The sequence below is a fragment of the Excalfactoria chinensis genome, chromosome 7 (assembly GCF_039878825.1).
Source record: "Excalfactoria chinensis isolate bCotChi1 chromosome 7, bCotChi1.hap2, whole genome shotgun sequence".
NCBI lineage: Eukaryota > Metazoa > Chordata > Aves > Galliformes > Phasianidae > Excalfactoria > Excalfactoria chinensis.
The window spans coordinates 26,762,284-26,780,437 of NC_092831.1; the positions used below are offsets into that span (position 1 = coordinate 26,762,284).

Here is an 18,154-nt window from a genome sequence, read left to right on the forward strand (position 1 = left end):
CAAAGGCACTGTTGGCTTTTAAGCATTTTCATTCAACTTCATGCAGCCATGCTATGGTTAGCTAAAACTGTTTTCCCGTTTTTCTTTTAATCACAGTAGAGCCCAGTGCAGCGATGACTGTGAAATGCTCAGGGAGAAGTCCAGGGGCTCAGGCACTTGCTGTAGTCCAGGGCCGCAAATGGTCATTGCTCTACTGCATTTCACCTGGCCATTCCTGTACTTGGGGAGCTGCCCATAGCTTTGCATCAGTCAGCTGCCTCTGAGGGCGCAGACAGGGCTTTGGCTCAAACAGACAGGTTTCTTTGTTAATCTCCTTTGTACAGTTTGGTGACAGAGACAGAATATTTTTCTGACAGGTGCTTATCCTATAATTTTCCATGGGTTGATGAGTCAGGGGAGGTGTCTCCTTTAGAGGAGGAGGAGGACGTGGCTAGGTCAGGTTGCATTAAGATGATTTAAAGTTGGTACAATTAAAGATAAATGCACGCTTTCCTGAAGGCTGAGAATGATGCAGGAGTATAACTTTGCAGTGGAAGGCTTTCACTTCTGTAAAATAATGTCTATTGCTTAAAATATAGTGGCAAAGCCAGAAAATGAAGCAAAGTGCCTGGTCCAGACCCAGCGAAGTCATTCCATATCCTTCAAGGAACTTTGTTGGCTTTTAAATACAGTGCAGATCACTAATGGAAAGTTCTTTATAAATGAAATAGTCTTTAGTGTTATAATTACTGTCTTTGCGTATGTTGGAAAGCATTTTAGGAAGTCGTGCACTTTTGATGAAGCAGAGATGACAATGAGTGAGCAATGAGGTTTTGGTCACTTTAAGTGGCTTTTATAAATCACTTTATTTTTGTTTATAAAAGATGATCCATATATAGCTGTAGTTTGTCAGCATTTTCCATTACAAACTTCTAGTTTTGGGTACCACGCGGAGAGTCTCAGCAGGCTCTTAGAAAATCCACTTAGAGGTAAATGTTGTTATTCAGTGAGTGTGTGCTTCTTCTCCATTATAGGAATTTGAAACAGTTTTAAACATAAAAATGTGTTCGTGGTCTTTATGTTTTAAGAGACAGTATTTCACACGAGGGCTACGCCTGATCTTATTTTCTTTCCTATTTCCATGTTCCAGTGTATTTAGCAGAAATAATTCTACTGATGTATAAAAAAAGAGTGATGGTAAGAGAGGAGACTGATTTAGGGTATGTATTGCACATTGCAGACAGTAAGAGAATTGCTTTATTTAGATGGGCAAGGGAAGGGGCAGTCAAGACCACACACGTCACCAAACTCTGCCTGCTCCCTGAGACATCTCCTGGCTGCCTGTAATAAGTATAAAGGCAGTTAAGATCAAGATGGAAGGTTGTAGTGATCTATGGATGTGGCAGGAGAGCACACCCAGGTTTTGCAGAAAGGCAGAAAGTTTGCTGGGCCATGATTGACCAGGAAAGCGTGTTTTCTACAACATAAGGAAAAGGTAAATTACTACTGCCTCTTCCCCAACCAAACCAACTCCAAAAGGAGCAGAACAAACAGGTATCCAACTATTTGGCCTTAGGGAAACATCATCCATGGCTCCAAGCCTAAGAACTGGCTTAGTTCACCATCATCGGAGGACACGGCAGCTAGTAGCTGAGTTGTGTCCTGCTTTTCTCACGTGAGGGTCAGTTCTGACACTGCATATCAATGTAGAAGGGCGTGGGGGGGATAAAGAGGCCCTTGCTTGCTCCTGAACACAGTCAGCAGAAGCCTTGTGTTAAGTTATGCACAATATTTGTTGCACCATAGTTACTTTGGAAGAAGAGAGGAAAAAGGAGGGGGTGGATGGGTCATCAGAAGTGCTTTTGCTACCCTGGGATATGAATACATGACTCTCACTCATGTAAGTACAAGTTGCAAAAGTGCATTTGTGGGTGAAATTTGGCCTGAGGTTCTTCTGGAGAGGAATCTTGCAACACTGAGCAATCATATATCTCCAGTTAGGAGTTCTTTTGCCAGGTAGAGGTATGCAGCATGGGTGGCTTCTGGGAGCAAACAGTCATGCCTCGGTGCTGGTTATCTGGGGCAAATCATGGTCCAGACGCTGCCATCCTTCCTTAAATGAAGATGCTCCTTACTCATTGTCTCAGCCTTTACACTTCAGCAGGGTTCTTACCTGAATGGGTCTCAAAAATCATCAAAACCATCAGAATTCAGTTCTGCGATAGAAATTTCAGGTCTTGTTGGGATGTTGTGTGGCTTCCAGCTGAAGTATTTGTGTGAGCATGTATAGCCATTTCAGCACAAAAGCTGCTCTGCAGGTATTGCCACTGCAGCCCCCCATTGCTTGTGCCTAGCAGTGGACAGCTGGACTCAGAGGAGCTGCCTGGTATCTTAAAACCATGGCTACAGAAAGCACGTGGTGACGTCAGGAGTGCTGCTCCCCATCAGCCAAAGCTGATCTGAGTCCAGGTGGAGTAACCCTGTTCTTCCACAGCCCTGCCTTCTTTCTGCAGCTCTCACAGTGGCAGAAATAAATCTGATCCAGTTGAAGCGTGGTGGTTTCATCAGGAGGGCTGGTTTCCAGCCTGAGCATTTTACCACCCAGTTTCATGAGCACTGGTCCCAATAGAAAGGATTAGCAGAGCAAGGGGTGGGGAGCAGGGAACAAGTCAACCGTGGCTTGTGTCAGCTGAAACCTGGCTGAAGTTTGGCTTAGTGATGCAGGCACAGCCTAATTTAAACTAAACTTGGGTGTAGCAGACCTGCTAGCCTACACTTACTGCACATGACACCTCCAGAAGACATGAAATAACTGCCCTGTTGCATTGTTTTTTGAAAGTTTACATTGATTTCAGGCTGGAGTTGAGATTCTCCAGTGTGAACACAAAAAATTTCAAAGGGTACCTAAATAAGCTGATGAGTTCTCACCGGATTTCTGGTGTATAAACCAACTCCGTGTGGCTCTCTTGAAGACTGCCCTTTGTGGCATGCAGAAATAGACTCGGCACAGACCTTATAAATCTCACCTTTCCTTCATCCTCCTTCTTATTAGTTATGAGCTATTTTGCTTAGTTTTACAGTTAAGAATTGCCCACAACTGCTCAAGTCAATGTGAAAGCATGGTGTTGCCGTCTAAGATTCATACTTGTTCAGCGGCCAAAAGCTAAATCTTTGGCAGCTGGCAGCAGACAAATTTGACACCCAGCATGGGGGATGTCCATGTGTAATGTAAGAGGCCCTCCCTGGTCAGGCTCTTGTCTCGGGTAATTCCCTTTTCTTTGCAGGTGACATTCACCCTCATTTGTTCCATCCAGATACGGCTTCAGTTCCCTCTTAGCTTCCTGAGATCTGCAGTCTACAGAGCAAGCAGAACTGCCTCCCTTGTAATTCACCTTCCTAACCCCAAACTGTTTCCATTACATGTTGTTAGGGCGGCATTGCCCACAGGTGTTACTTAAATGTCTTCCTTTCTCCTGGACATCTCGTTACCTACCCCAAAGGAAATACTGTGCTGCCAGTGCCTCGAGCAGGCCTGGCTTTCTGTCTTCCTCATACAACTTTATTGTATTTTCAGTTTGCTTTTTCATACTGCTCTATTTGTCTGAGTTCAGGTGATGCTGTCTCCCTCTGGCTACGAAACTGCGAAAGAGTGGATGCCTCATTTGGTTCTGCTGTTGCATAGCTCCATTCACTCCTCCTGCATACGTACCTTCTTAGAAAGGAAGATCTGTCAGTGCTCCCTTCTTTGCTCACCACTGAAACAAAATTGACCTCAAGAACTTCATTAGTGAGGAGCCAAATTCTACTAGCAGCAAGAAACTCAACGATCAAGTTTTCTATCCACTGAAACCCTTTTATACAGCTGCAGGAGGAAAGTATGTTTAAACATGCATTAAAGTCTCACTACGCTCCTGGAGTGGTGTAAACACCCTCTTTAAGGACCCTTTTCGCTACCTGAGTGCTTCTAGAACAAACAAGAGTCAGGGCTCATTGTTTCCAGGTTTTGGCATCCCTTACCTTGAATTTTCCAAATCTGTTGGGGCAGAAGAGTCCCCCTGCCTCCTTCTCCCCTACACTGCTTGATTTTCATCTTCAAAACTTTCAGCTTTGCTATCCTAGCTCTTAAAATGAAATGTATCCCACTCACTGCTTGAGTGCTTTTAATAGTATAAAGAAAGGATTCCACATCCAAGCATTGCAGCGTTTATGAGCTAGGTAGCCGACTTCGAAATAGGGTAGAAGTTGGGTCATTTTCTGCTTGTCATGAGCTGCCAATTAGCAGTGTCGTTAATCGCTGCGTAAGAGAAGATGGGGGCTGGAGCAGCCAGAGTCACTGACCATTGACAAGGCAGTATGCAGAAGGTCTTGCTGTAGCTGTCAGTCACTGTGCTGCAGCACTGGAGCTGTCTCATTTCCACAGGGAAGCATCAATTTCTTCATTTCTTTGCATTCAAAGATGAAGACGGGCCTGTTATCTAGGCTGTGAATACTGCATTTATAATGTTCTGGGCAGTGAATCTGCTACAGGCCCTGGGAGAGCTAATGCAACATCTGCCCTGCTCTGTCCCACGAGCGTGGTGAGGGAACACCTTGTGTCTGTGAACATCCTTCATTGCCTTCGCCCACAGAGTCACCCCAAGGCTCTTCGGGGGTGGCAGATTTGAATTTTGCCTCCTCAAGGCTGAGGATCTGAACCGGGGCCAGAGTTTTGTTTCCTGCTGGTGAGAGGAGAGGAGCTGGGGAAGAGGCAAGGGTCAGGCGTGCTTTTTCTGCTGCTCCGGGGGCAGCAGGAAGAGGCTGGTGGCTAACCTCCAGCTGGAGACCACAGTCCCTTGGTGACAGCAGCCAGCCTGCTTCTCTGAGGCCACAGACGAAAATAAGCAATGACCTAGGACAGCAGACAGTGGAGGAGACGGGGAGGCAAAGCCCTGCTGCATGCTCCCTGTTGTGTTGGGCAGTAGGATTTTTGCTCTCTAGTGGGAATTGCACTTGAGCTTGCTTGCTTGAGAAAGGATGTCCAGAGCTGTGCCTTACTGCCTACCTGGCCATCAGATCTTTCAGCAACGTGAGAAAGTGGCTTTGGTTTGATTTGCTGTTTTTCCTAGATCTTTCGTGTGAAACAGATTTCCATGTCAGAGGAGGAAACACTAAGAACATTTTTTCTAAGCGGATCCTCCAACTTCTGGTGTGTAGCTACAGTAATTTGTGGGTGAAGAAAATATTTGGGTACTGAAGAGTTGCCAGAATACTGTTTAACAGGGAATTGCAGTTTAATTAGCACTTATAAGACATTAGCAGTAATTGTATTCAATTTGACCACTCAGGGTAAAGCGTGATTCAGGCTCGCTTGGTTGATGCTGTGTGGTCTGCTGGACATGTGCCACTACCTTCTTGTCCACAGGCAGAAGCTTTTGGGGCTGTGTGTGTCTTTTCGATGAAGACGAGATGTTGTGTTCAACTGGGACAAAGTGGAGGGAACTTGTATTAGCTGGAGGCAAATGATCTGACTTGAAATCATTGCAGCAAGATGGATTAGAGTTTATCTCTATGATCTTGTTTGCTCTGATTTTTAGGAAAAGTGCCAAAAACTGAAATTTAAAAAAAAAAAAAGAAAAAGAAAAAAGAAAAAGTTTCCATTTGCTTATTTCTGCTTTGTTTTGGCAAGGAATGAGAAAGCTTGCCACTTTTAGTGAGTGTGTGAACAAGAAAGGCAGGGGAACCTGGAGTGAGGTTTGACATGGAGATGGTGTACGACGTAGCTTAGCCATAAACATCCCTCGAATATTTCTTTTCCCTTTGTAGCAGGGTTCATTATGCTCTCTGAGTTTGTGGCTGTAGGTGAAAACAAAGGCAGCTCTATAAAACGAATGTAGTTTCAAAGCCTGGCTGAGAACAGAGAAAATAAACTGTATGCAATTTAAGCACCCATTTGTATACAGCTGTGCACCAGTGTGATGTAGGGCAGCAAAGATGACCTGATTAGCAAAGCCCTCACAAACTGCTGAGGAGATCCTGCTGTGCCAGTGTTCCCCTCCTTGGGGACCTGCGGTCAGTCCCAGCTGAAGGAAACCTTTATACAGCAACAGGAGCTAACTGAGGGCTTTTGAGAATGGCAAATACAATACTGTGCATGCAAGGGAATACAATGTGAGGGAAATAAGTCGTGCAGGCTGTTTACTGTCCTTTACAAAATAGCTGGGATACATTGAGAAATACGGCCTGAATTACGTGGGCTTTGTGAGCTACCTTTGCAGGAGTTTGGGAGCTCTGCGTGTTTTGGAAGGATGAAGCCCAGCGTTCAGCAGACAGAAACCCTAGGGCATTATAAAGTAAGTGATCTTCCAGTTTTGTAAGCTCTTAAAACCTTGCTTTCATAGGAGTGAGCAGCCAGAGGTCCGCAGACTTCCATGGCAAGTAGTGATGATGTCTTGGTGCTGTCTAGTGATTCCATGTCAGATACGGACAGAGAAATCTGTGAAATTAATGCAAGAAGACAGATAAGATACGACGTTGTCTCTTTCCCTTGTGAGTACATATAAATATGCACAATTGATATGAGGTTTTTTTCGGTTACTTTATGCGTTACCGTGCAAAGACAATGTATGGTACTGTGGTAGCAATGCAGGATTTTAGGTCAGAAGCCACTGGTACCGCTCCTGCCTCTGCCAGAGCTACTTGTGTAGCTGAGAGGATTAAATCCTGCTTCTGAAGACAGCAAGCCATTTGTTCGAGCTTGGTTCTCCGACTTGCTGAATGCCCCAAAAGGCTGCTATTATTAGAGGGAACTGCTGTTCCCCAGCTCTCAAGTCGGGCTGCCCATATACCACAAGCACGTGCTTTGCACAGGAGGTGGGAGAAGGACCTGAGCCATCTCTCTGTGCACCATCGGCACAAGGTGAGGTGGCAATCGCCATCTTGCACCCAAGGTGCAGGCGGGAGCTGAGTTGCAGCCAAGCTCTGTCTGTGCCATTGTTTCTTTTTTTAACAATAAATGCATCTCTGTGGCAACAAAATATCAATTCCCTTCTATAAATGAAACGCTGAAATATTTTGTAGATGAAGAATTTTGTGATGACAGTGCCTGTGCTGGTATCAGTCTGCTGTGATCTGTCTGTGTCCTTGTTTGAGACGGGCTTTGCTGTGATAGTACTTCCATTCCTGAGCTTCCATTAGTGCCTCAATGAATAGTAGAAGATGCATTTCAACAATTTTATGGTTAAAAAGCAGCATCTTATTGTTTGGTTTCTGGTGCCTTTATCCTGTTCATTATGCTTTTGTCTGGTGGTAACGATCATGGCTTAGAATTGCAACATCAACATTGGTCTCTGAACCTTCTGTTTTCTATGACCATCAATTTGGGGGAAGGAGGAGAAAGGGTGAAGAAGTGAGAGGGTTAGTTCTTCTGATGCTGCCAGGGCAGCCCTTGGAAAATGTGCTGACTGGCAGCAAGCAGACCCAGTTATTTCTAGTTCTCTTGTTCGCTTGTCACATTCGGGCCTGGAGCGCAAACCTCCAGCAGGGCTCCCGAGGCACAGCCGGACCCAGGCCACACGCCTGCGTTCAGATCCTCTGCTGCCATTCACACTCGTGCTAATGGCCTCAGTGCAGGGGTCACAGACTGCTGAGATATGAAGGCTGAATCACCTCCTTTTTAAACCCCTCAGCGGGATCAGGGCTTATGGAAACTGGCATGTGGGCTCGCCTTCTGGCTGACAGTGTGGTCGGAGAGTGTGACTCTGGGAAAGGCCTTGCAGCAGTTTCCACCAGCCGTTGGGACGTGGGTGTCTGGTGATTAAAACACCCCTGCGCTGAGACCCCTCTGTGAAAAGGCCTGTTATGTCCCTTTTCTATAAAGATCTGCTCAACCCACAAGCACTTGTTACTTACAGGTTTGTCCTGTGACCTGAGCATTAAAGAAATAGGTGGTGGGCACATTGGTCTAACCAGGCAGATAAGAAACATCTCGTAAGTGTGCTTTATTTTACAGATATAACTAAACCAGTAGCGTAGGTCTCGCTGTTTGCCTTGGCAGTGTCCCATTTGCATGAATCAGAATATGGTGGCACAGAAGTACTTGAGGCTCCTTCAGAGCTGACATCCCCTCATCAGGAGACGTGCCTGTGCAGGCAGGCTGTTTGGAGCTTACTAGCAGGAGCCCTGCTTCATCAAGTCCCTGTGCTTTGAGCAATCCTGCCTGTGTAGCATGCTCATTTCTGTGAGCTCTGGTGGTGCAGTGTCCTGTCTCTGGAAAAGTTGTGTTGCCCTTCCCAAACTGAGGACAGGAGGGATGTAGATGTGTCCTGGTGTACTGTACTTGTGACTTCGTGATTTTGGTCCCTTGAAAGGAAGGGAGCTCCCGTGCCTTGAGTGGAGAAGTGGGAGGTCAGGCTTTAAGCATGGTATATCTCTGCAGCTTTCAATAGGTATCTGGATCTCTCCACACCTTAGTTTCTAAGCTCTAAATTAGGAACAGAAGATTGTCTCAAACTGAAATTCAGTTGTAAGTGGTGCTGTCGTCACTACCTCGAGGCTCTCGTGTTGGTTTGAGCCTCTAGCCTGTGCTTTAATATTATGTTAGCATTTGGGAACTTAGAAAAATACACATTTTAATGTTTTTTTGTGTTTTGTTTGTTTGTTTTGTTTTTATTTCAGCAAATTCAGTGAAGGTAGAAATGCAAAGTGATGAGGAATCTGACAGGAAGACCTTCTGTCAGGAAGATGAGGTCAGGGTTCTTGATGAAGGAAGCAGCCTGGAAGAGCCCCTCACTGAGAATAACGAGATGGCGGATAACAGAAAGATTCAGGAGCTATCGAGCGAGGGAGGAATCCGGCTTCCGAATGGTAAACTGAAATGTGACGTCTGTGGCATGGTTTGCATTGGGCCCAATGTGCTAATGGTACATAAAAGGAGCCACACTGGTAAGCAGCTGAAAGAAAATCTGATGACTGCCTGTGGCATCTGATGTTGATATTACCTGACAACTGTTCTCTCTTCTCTTTTCATTCATGGGGTAGCAGGAGACTGGGGAGGGGAAAAGCGGGCTTTGCTGTTCCAGTTCTCCCTCTGCTCCCTGGATTCTGGTGATTCTGTGTTTTGGACAAGCGGGGTGCTTCCTCGCTGTTCATTTCTAGTTTTTGGTTCTTAAAAATGTGACAGAAGTCTGAAAATCCATCTTTCTACTAATCTGGACTAGGGAGAATATGGAGGGTGTGTGTATGTGATCGTGTGTGCACGTGCAAGATTTTTTTATACTTTAAGGTGAGTTTCAGGGCTTTCCCTTGGAGCTGCTTGTAGGTAAACAAGGCCAGCAGCTCGGGTGTCACACACCTTCATGAGAGGCTAGGCGTGATGCTGGGTGACTGTGCAAAGCCACAGCCTCATGCTCAGATGCTTATCCTGGTGCTCAGATGGGCTTGCTGCTCATCATGTGACCACTCCATTAAAGAAACCTCACCTGAACTGTTCTTATGAACTAGTGCTTGCCCTGACAAATGTAGATGCCATTTTTTTGTGGCATCTTTTGATGATTACATTTTCCTCGCATTTATGTTTATTACTATTAGTGCTACTACTGACTGGAGACCAAAACAGCTAACTAGCCTTAAGGATTTGAGAAATCGAGAGGCAGACAAAACCTCTGCCATATGGTTTGGGGAACGAAAGAAAGAACGGGCCTCAAGTTCAAAACAAGTTTAGGGGGAGTCTGGGCTAACCTGGTAAATGGAGGTACCCAGAGGCTGATCTGTAACTCGCTCAGGTGAGAGTGGCAGTTACCTGTAACAGAAAAAAAAGTGGGGATGGTGCCAGAAGACAATACTGTGGAGTCTTATGGAATCTATCACGCAGAGCCTTTGATTCAAAAAAGGTCTTAAGCACATGTTTAACTTCTATGAGATTTAAGAAGTGTAACACCCGAACTGCTGCAGTATATACTTTTCGGCTTAAGACATATGCTTAAATCTTACTAAGGTTAAGCACAGGTTTCTCTGGAGCCTCAGGGGGTGTTTATTCCTACTATTTTTTTGAGAAAATGAAAGACATATATATTTTCCTCTCTCTCTGCTATTATTTAATGGGGTGAGAGGCTTCCACTGTATCTGTGAGATATCTGCCAGGATATAAAATGGAAAGTGGAGTTTTAAGACAGAATAAGAAAAGACTTGGTATAATCCCCCTGTAAACCGGGTAGTTTGCAGTCAAGTAGTGTGCACTTGATGGGAAAGAAATCAATAGAGTTTCTGTACGGAGGAATAATAAATATATATTACGTAGTTAATGCCCTGTATATAAGCTGTATTGATAATAACTTAACACAAATGTATAATGCAAAGCATTGCAGTATCGTTTATGATGCAGTCATGATTTTAGACAGCAATTACAACAGGGGAAACGCATTAGCTGGGGGAACGAAGTCTTGATTAACAATTTGACATGCTATTACTAGAAAAGGGAAAGAGAACAGAGAATGCAACAGACTGAGTCTCCAGCTTTCAGCTGAAAAGTTTTCATTGGCGCTTGCATCTATCTGAGCATATGTATTGTAGGTGCATCAGAATCCACATATTTGAACTTGAACAGCTAAATTAGACCTGCTAATTTTAGATTTAGGTACTTAATTAAATAGCCTGAATTTTTTTGGAGATAGCAAGCTGGTCTTTTAAATACAGACAAAGCTTCCCTTTTGTTTTAAAGAAAATGTGAATTCAGAAGAAATAGGACGCATTTTCACCTGTGTATGGGTGACAACCACTACATGTGTGTTTATGTAGGAGTTACATGGCTAGTAGCTTTTGCCTTCTGGCTAGTGGTGGCTCTGTGATGAACTCCATCTCTTCTCCCATCTGAGCAGAGGAGTGTGCTGCATTGCACTGTAGAGATATGTTAAACATATAGAAGTGCTGCCTGGTGCTCTACTCTCAGCACAGCAGTTGGCAAATTTTGCGGGGGATTTTTTTTTCCCCTGCTTTGTTTGTTTGTTTTTTAATGCATGCTGCTACTTCACTGTCCACAACAGAAGGAGAAATTTGCTTGGATTTCCACATCCTTGATTTTAAGGAGTATTTTTAACATACTGGTATCTTTCCCCTAAAGCGCAGTACTTGAAAATATATTGCCACTTCCTCAGCAGTTGGGCTGAATGGGCTGGCCCCAGCTCTGGAATGAGCCCTGGCCTGTGGGCAGTCTGGTTTTACAGCCCAAGGGAGGATGGTGGAGGGAAGGGAGGTCGTGCCCAGTAAGTGGAAATGGATGATGTTCTTTATCAGGTAATGCGACTGGCATTTAAGTCCTTACCTCTGAAGACAATTCATGTGTGCCTTGGGAGCTGGATCCCGCCTTACATTCCTCTTTATCAGTACACAGCCAAAGCATGGTCTGGCCATTTGTTTGCACTGGCAAAAACTAAAGTCCTTTTCCCTTCCCAAAATCCTGACAGCATTCTATGTAAATCACACAGAGTGCTGCGGTCATGGCAGAGGTTGTAATTTGCCTGTGTGCTGGGACAGAAGTGTGGCTTTCCTTACACTTTGGAACTGAAGCTTTGTGAGAAGCTGTGCCATATGACTTTGGCTGTGTTGTGCACATAAAGGGACACAGTTTTCTGCAGGCATTATTCCTCTGCTCTTGAGGAGCATTTGCCTTCCACTGCCACATTGAAGTAGTTCAGCCAAACATGTCTGGGGATGGGGAGAATATCCTCTCCTGTGGGTAAGGACAGAGCCTGTCAGTTGGATGTCCCAGCTCTCATCCTCATGGAAAGCATCTATTTTCTCTCATGCTTTTGACCACTCCCTGCCTTGTTAGAGTTAGAGACTTCCCATTTATCCTTTGTGCTTGCATAAAGGATGAGTGATGCTTTGCTCCCTGGTCCCTCCATAGCAGAGCTGCTCATTTGATGCCACAGAACACAACGTTTCTCTGAAATGCTGGTAATTCATTTGGAACGTTTGTGTAATGTGCATGGCCATCACAAGAAGGCCTTTCTGTTTATTTGTCATCGCTGACAGAAGTGTTCAGTATGGAATTAAGTGTGTTGCACTCTCAACTTTAGTGAGCTGGCTAGCCCTGATCCCTTCCTCACATGCCGCATGCTCATGTCCAAAAAACAGCATGTGTCAGCATAGGTTTGATTTATTTTCCTCCTTCTCTGTCTTCTTTTGGTCCAAATTTCATATTCCACACCAAGTGCCCCAGGTTGCAACATCTTTATCAGAGTTTTTTGTTACTGCCGGAGGTAACGAGTCACATAATATTGCCACTGGATATGCCAGGGGCTTGTGCCTGTGGATGCTGAGGAAAGGGGAGAGGAGGAAGATGAGGTCAATAATCCAATTTGTCTGAGCTAATGAAAAGGAACGCCAATGATTTCTCACCTCTTCAGACTTTCTGCTAGCGGGCCTGAATTAAAATGTCCTCAGTCCTCATTTTGTGCAAAGCAGAAACTATTTACTACCACAGCCATGCTGTGGCTATACTCAGTGAGCTCCACACCTCTCACTTGCACTGTGAATAGTGGTTTTTTTCCACAGTAACACCCAGTGCTTTATCCAGTCTGCTGTCGGATTCAGAAGCACCCCTTATTTCTAAGACAGGACTGGAATCATCCTCATTACTTTAAGATTTGGGAGGGTTAGACACCCAGAGCTAAAGGGTCTGTGCTGACACAGCCAGACCTCAAGTACAGCTTTAGGGAAGCAATGCAGCAGCACAGAGCTCCTGCCACACTTCTTCTGGGACTGCTGCTGTGTTGTTCTCAGCCTTTTTGGAGTGCTAACTGCTGAAGGGTCTCAGATCTTTCCCTGCTCTCCACGTGCATTGCAGTACCATCAAGTTAGGGAGATAAGGCAAGCACCAACGAGGAAAACCTTCAGTTCTACTATCACATGCATGGTGTTAGGACTGAGCATATGCAGGATTGGAACGATGAATTTATTATTTTGGGGGGCAGAGTTCAGGTTTTTGTGGTGCTACTACTAGGTGAGGAAATACTACTCAGACTGCTCAGTATAAGACTTCTCTGCCTAAAGCAGCCAAACAGGAGCAAAACTAGACAAATGGTCCTATTAACACACAACAATTAACTCCCTTGAACTGCCTAATTCTTCTAGTACAAGAGTGTAATCGGCTTTAATTTGTGATTTGTAGCCTACTGCAGGCTGCCTCTTGGAAGGAGAATCATCTGGCAACAAATCAAAAGTCATAGGGCCGAATTCGAAGAGTGATATTTTCTACTTAAGTTCCTAAATGAATCATCTGACTTCTCTGAAAGTGTCGTTTTGTACTGAAGCACAAGGAAGAAGAGCTTAGATGCTTGAAGTTGTTGAAATGGCTTTCTGCATAGGGTTGTGTCTGACTCTCAGTACTTTCTAAACACATTTGGTTTTGGCCTGTTCACAGAAAGAAAGGTTATAAATTGGTGTATAGAGGACTCTTGGAAATCACCCAGAATTTCCCAGGAATTTTTCCATAGAGATTTGCCACCATTGTTTTATAATAAATGGCATTATCTTGGAAGAGGGTTTTTTCCCAACAAAAAACCAAAAACCAAATCATAGTAGAATCCCGGATGGCAAGTGAGGTGCAGCTTGTTGCATGATGAATAGAACAGTAAGTATATAGACAGGGTAGTCCCCAGAATAACGGACGTGGGAATGGAGCCAAATCTGGTGCTCTGTATTTCATTGGGATGAAGGCGTGTTGCATCTCATTGCCTGCCAGTGTGTTAGCAGTGCTGCTGAGATTTCATCTGGGACAGAGCAGGATCGCGGCGGTTGTAGCTATGTTTCTTCTCACCCGAGTGTTAACAAAAAGCCTACTGTCGAAGGGTGCAAATCAGTACTGTCAGTATGAAGAATGACTTTCTCACTGGCAGTGGGAGCACAGTGGTTTTACAGTAAGTAGTTAAAGCAATAATAATCCTGTTTGAGAAGTACCGAAGTTATCCTTTGTGTATCAAAAATATGTGCCAAACAGGAACGGCTGAGGTCTTTGATATATATTTAACCAGAACAGATGCTAAATGTAGTCCCATTGGACCTGGATTTTATGTTTATAAAGCCTCTTTCCTGGCTTTCTGTAGCATTCCAAAGAGGCTTTAAAACCTGTGTTTTTTAAAGAAAAAAAAAAGGTACTTAAAGCACTCCTAGGAGGGGACTCGAATGTGGCTCTGAAAGTAAGCAGGCCTTGCTTTTACCAAGAACGTGTATTATTTTGTGAGCTGCTCCATATGATTTTAAAGGGACAGAAACTTTCAGACGAGGGTTATGAAGCGTGCTTGGTCAGGAGGTCTGTGGACACAGGGTATTGAAAACAACACCAGATCTCGGGAACTGGGGGGTCCGCTTTCCCAAATATTAGATTTAAAAGTTTTAAGCTGTAAAACACACAGCAGAAAGCAATTGATTCCAACTGAAAGATGTTTAATTTCTCTATCTTATGAGAGATACTTACTTATTCATGTGTATTTTGACAACCACTTGTGACAGTCTCATTAAAAGTGTTAGAATAGCTTTGGCCGCACTCCGTCCCCGCTTACATTTCTGTTTTGATACAGAAAATGTCACTGATGTATTTTGCAGGGGTACAGAATTCAGAGAAGGCCAACTCATAGTGAAACTCCTGCGCAGCACTTCCGTGCTGAGGCAGTAAAGGAGAACTGTTGTACAGGGAAGCTTCCGATTAAGTAGAAAATGGAGCTGGTTTGCCCTTTGAGATAGGAGTTGCCATATACGTGGTAAAATATGGCAGCTGTTAATAGCATCAACCTGCTATTTTGGCTGGTTTCAGGCTGTGTCGGTTAGAAAGCACTCGTAGCTTTTGCTCTGAAGTCTTTGGTGAGGTGCCATGCATTAAAGATACTTGTAAAAGGACCGTGCCATGCTAATAAACCCAACTCTGCTGGCCCACATGGCTTTTCCTCTCAACGTTTGTTTACACAACAGCAAGTTAAGTTGTGTACTTTAGATACCAGTGTAACTAAGGAGAAGTAATATTTCAGTATTATTTTTCCTGGAGAAGAAATAGCTGAAATGGATGCATTTTAACCAATGAACTGTGTTGTTTCTGCAGTGGTTTACTGTAATTTAGAGGTAAATATTTGAAATTATACTTGTTAGTCAATATTTTATATAAGTATAAAATGACTTAAAAAACTGAAGAAAACAAAACCTTGGGCTTTGGGTGTTTTTGTTTTGTTTGGGGGGGTGTTCTTCTTAATTACTGGTATTGTTCCCTGGCACAGACTGCTCTTCTCCAGCCTTTAGAAAGGTAATACTTGGCAGCTCTGGCTCACCTTGCCCTGTGAGCACTCCTGAAGTGGCTTTAGAGAATTAAATTCTCCATGCTGCAGAACAGGGCTCTGACTTAAGGTCTTAAATCTGGAGCTGAAAAGAAACATCTTTTTTTGTTTGGTTAGCTGTTTTCTCCCTCTCTCCACTGAGTCTTTTTTTAAGTTGCTAAGGGTGGAAGGCTTTTTTGCCCTGCTTTGGCTTTAAGATTTAATATTTAGCAGCAGACTAAAAGTATTTGCAGTCACTTAGTATCCAGTGTTAAAAAGGAAAAAGCTCGTGTAGTCACACATTTCAGTACACGTCCTTTTTATGAATTCCTATTTTAATAAGTCGGCACAAGTTAACAGAATCAAAAGGCAAACTCATAGCTATAAATGGTGAAACATGCACCACACTTACGATGATTTGTTGCCTCCCATAGCCACGCATGCAATCTATTGTATTGGTCTCTAGTTTCTAAGGTATCGGTGCTGCACTTGCCCCAAAAGACAGGAAAATATTTTAAACACAGGAACTGCCACGTAGAGAGGAAATGTATTTAGGTAAAGACTCTTCATGAACGAAGTAGAGCTGCCCAAGCCGGTGTCAGACAGGTTATCCCATGTATTGTGCAGTCCCTGTGGGCTCACAGGACTGCAGAATGGGAGCAATGCCCCCTTCCCAAGTGCTCTGGCTGTGTAAACCAGCATGGTATGGAGACCAGATTTGTACAGTCGGATGCTAGAATTGTAAATCTACCTATGTCTGGTGTGATAATTGTTTACAAAGCATGCACTTCGGTTACTATTAGCTGAATCTTAGAATGCAGCACAGTTATTATTAGTGGATGTTAAATTAGAAGTATGATTCATTTCAGTTATGAACAAAAAACTTTCAGAGGAGCGTAAGGGAAGTGAATAAGGATGCTAGGGATGTTACTTTGTTGTTAGAGAATACTAATAATGCTGGAGTACTTCTGAAACCTACTAGCAGAAAACAGCAGGAGAAAGAACGGGGCAAGCAGTCTCCTCAAGGCACTGGAGTGATAAAGTATGAGGTTGGTTTGCTATTGTCTCAAGTGGGCATCAAACAGCAGAGCTGATGTAAAAACAGCAAAATCTTATTATTCGGTTTTTTACTATTTTGGGTTAGCTTTCCATTGGATGTTTGTGTCTGATATTAACTGTACTAAAAACTGCTACTTAATAGCATGAGCGTGACTAAAATTAATTGTCATCCCAGAAGGCTGCAGTTTAGTCAAGAAGCAGGGAATACATGATTGGACGAGACTGTAAGAAACAGATCGAAGGAGTTTCTCAGAATTAAAACCAGTAAGAAAAATGAATTCCAGAAGTACTGAAAGTGAAATGTGCTCTTGTAGCAGATTCTGGATATGGCAAGAAAGGAGCAGACTATTGCAGACTTCGTGAAGGATGTTCTTATATCCTCTTTGCCACTGAGCTGTAGTAGTGCAGTGATTACTTGAATTCCTGACTGAAGACTTCGAACGTGTCTTCAGCTGCCTGTTTACTGAGGAATAATACCTGCTCATATGTGGCCTCCAAGAATATCAAAGAAAAGGTGGGCAAAACACGCGAACTGCATAGCTTAAAAACCGGCAGGAATAAAAGAACAGACTTGAAACTTGGTGAGAATCCTGCTGCTTTCTGTAATGTTGTCATCCCGAAACTGAAGCTGTTATTCCTGAATACTGAGAAATGTGTCAGAGGGTGGGAGTTCTGCCTGTTTTCTCAGACACCGAAAGCAAAACAGAAAAAACACACACAGGATTTGTTGACTTCATTCTTTTTACATATCTCTGTTGGAACGTTTTAAAATGATATAAAAGAAGATAATGGCTGATCAGATCCTTCAGAGTTTAATGGAGAAGCCACAAACTATCAATTCCAGTGAGCTTGCGTATTTGGTGTATTTGGAAGAAGAGCTTTGTGGCTTGGCTTTTCTTTATTATTAGTCCACAGTGTTTTTGGCAAGATGGTAGCAGCCTTAATATCTTCTTCATTGCATCTGCAGTGGTTTCAGATGTATCTTCAGCGCACAGAATGAAGTTGCAGAGATGTGGTACATATATGGCACACCTCCCTTCTGCTGCCCGTGGCATTTGCAGTGATTTAAGCCACCAAAGCAAGAACTGCTAGAGGACACCTGTGAGAGCTCTCTTCCTCTCTCTTTCCATTTGAATCAGAAGACAGATGTTGGTGTTTGCACCAGACATGTGAACTACTATGATAAAAAACATCGTTGTATAGCCAGGGAGTAACCGTTTTAAAGCAACTGAAAAGAGGACTTGAGGAGATGTGAAAGATCACAGAACATGTTTATTTTTCACAAGAACAATGCTTCATACCAATGAATTCAAACTCAAGAGTCACAACAGGATCTGACCAAGGACTCATGATAAGGGTTATGCTTAAAAAATGAGTGGAAGTGCTTACATCTGAAATCTGATGTTCAAGACCTTGTAGAGCAGGGAGGCTCTGGTTAGTGAAGCCCCTTCATCATTTAAAGTCTAGCTGTAGTAAAATGCCTGGATGAGTGGCAAGTGTTGAATATATCTTTGTGCCTTATTGACTCTAAATCTGCCCGGTGGGATGCAAGTAGGTGCTTATAGCTGACCATGTGCACAGAAATGCTGGGACAGAACCGAGCGTCCTCAGCAAATGTTGGTCTGGATTATAGTCTTAATAATACTTCAGAAAACCTATGTCAGTTTGTCTGATTTCTTTTCCCCTTTAAATTAAAAATATATATATATATATTAAAAAATAAGAGTTTCTTGATCCAGTCCCCGCTATCAAGGGCAAATATAAATGATTAGTATCAACATGTCTGTGTGTGTGTGCGTGTATGTGAATGTTTGTGGGGTGGATTGAATAAGGAGTAGAGT

At 43.6% G+C, this 18,154-nt stretch overlaps 1 protein-coding gene across 8 annotated transcripts in view; it reads left to right on the forward strand.

Moving 5' to 3' along the window:
• IKZF2 (IKAROS family zinc finger 2) overlaps positions 1-18,154 on the forward strand; it is a 109,922-nt gene that overhangs the window by 47,741 nt on the left and 44,027 nt on the right. For 6 of the 8 annotated variants that reach the window (XM_072341527.1, XM_072341530.1, XM_072341534.1 and 3 more), the window contains one exon: positions 8,632-8,898. In XM_072341527.1, the coding sequence (XP_072197628.1) occupies positions 8,632-8,898 (267 nt within the window). The remainder of the gene's footprint in view (positions 1-8,631; positions 8,899-18,154) is intronic. The other 2 variants (XM_072341533.1, XM_072341532.1) reach the window with 1 other exon arrangement.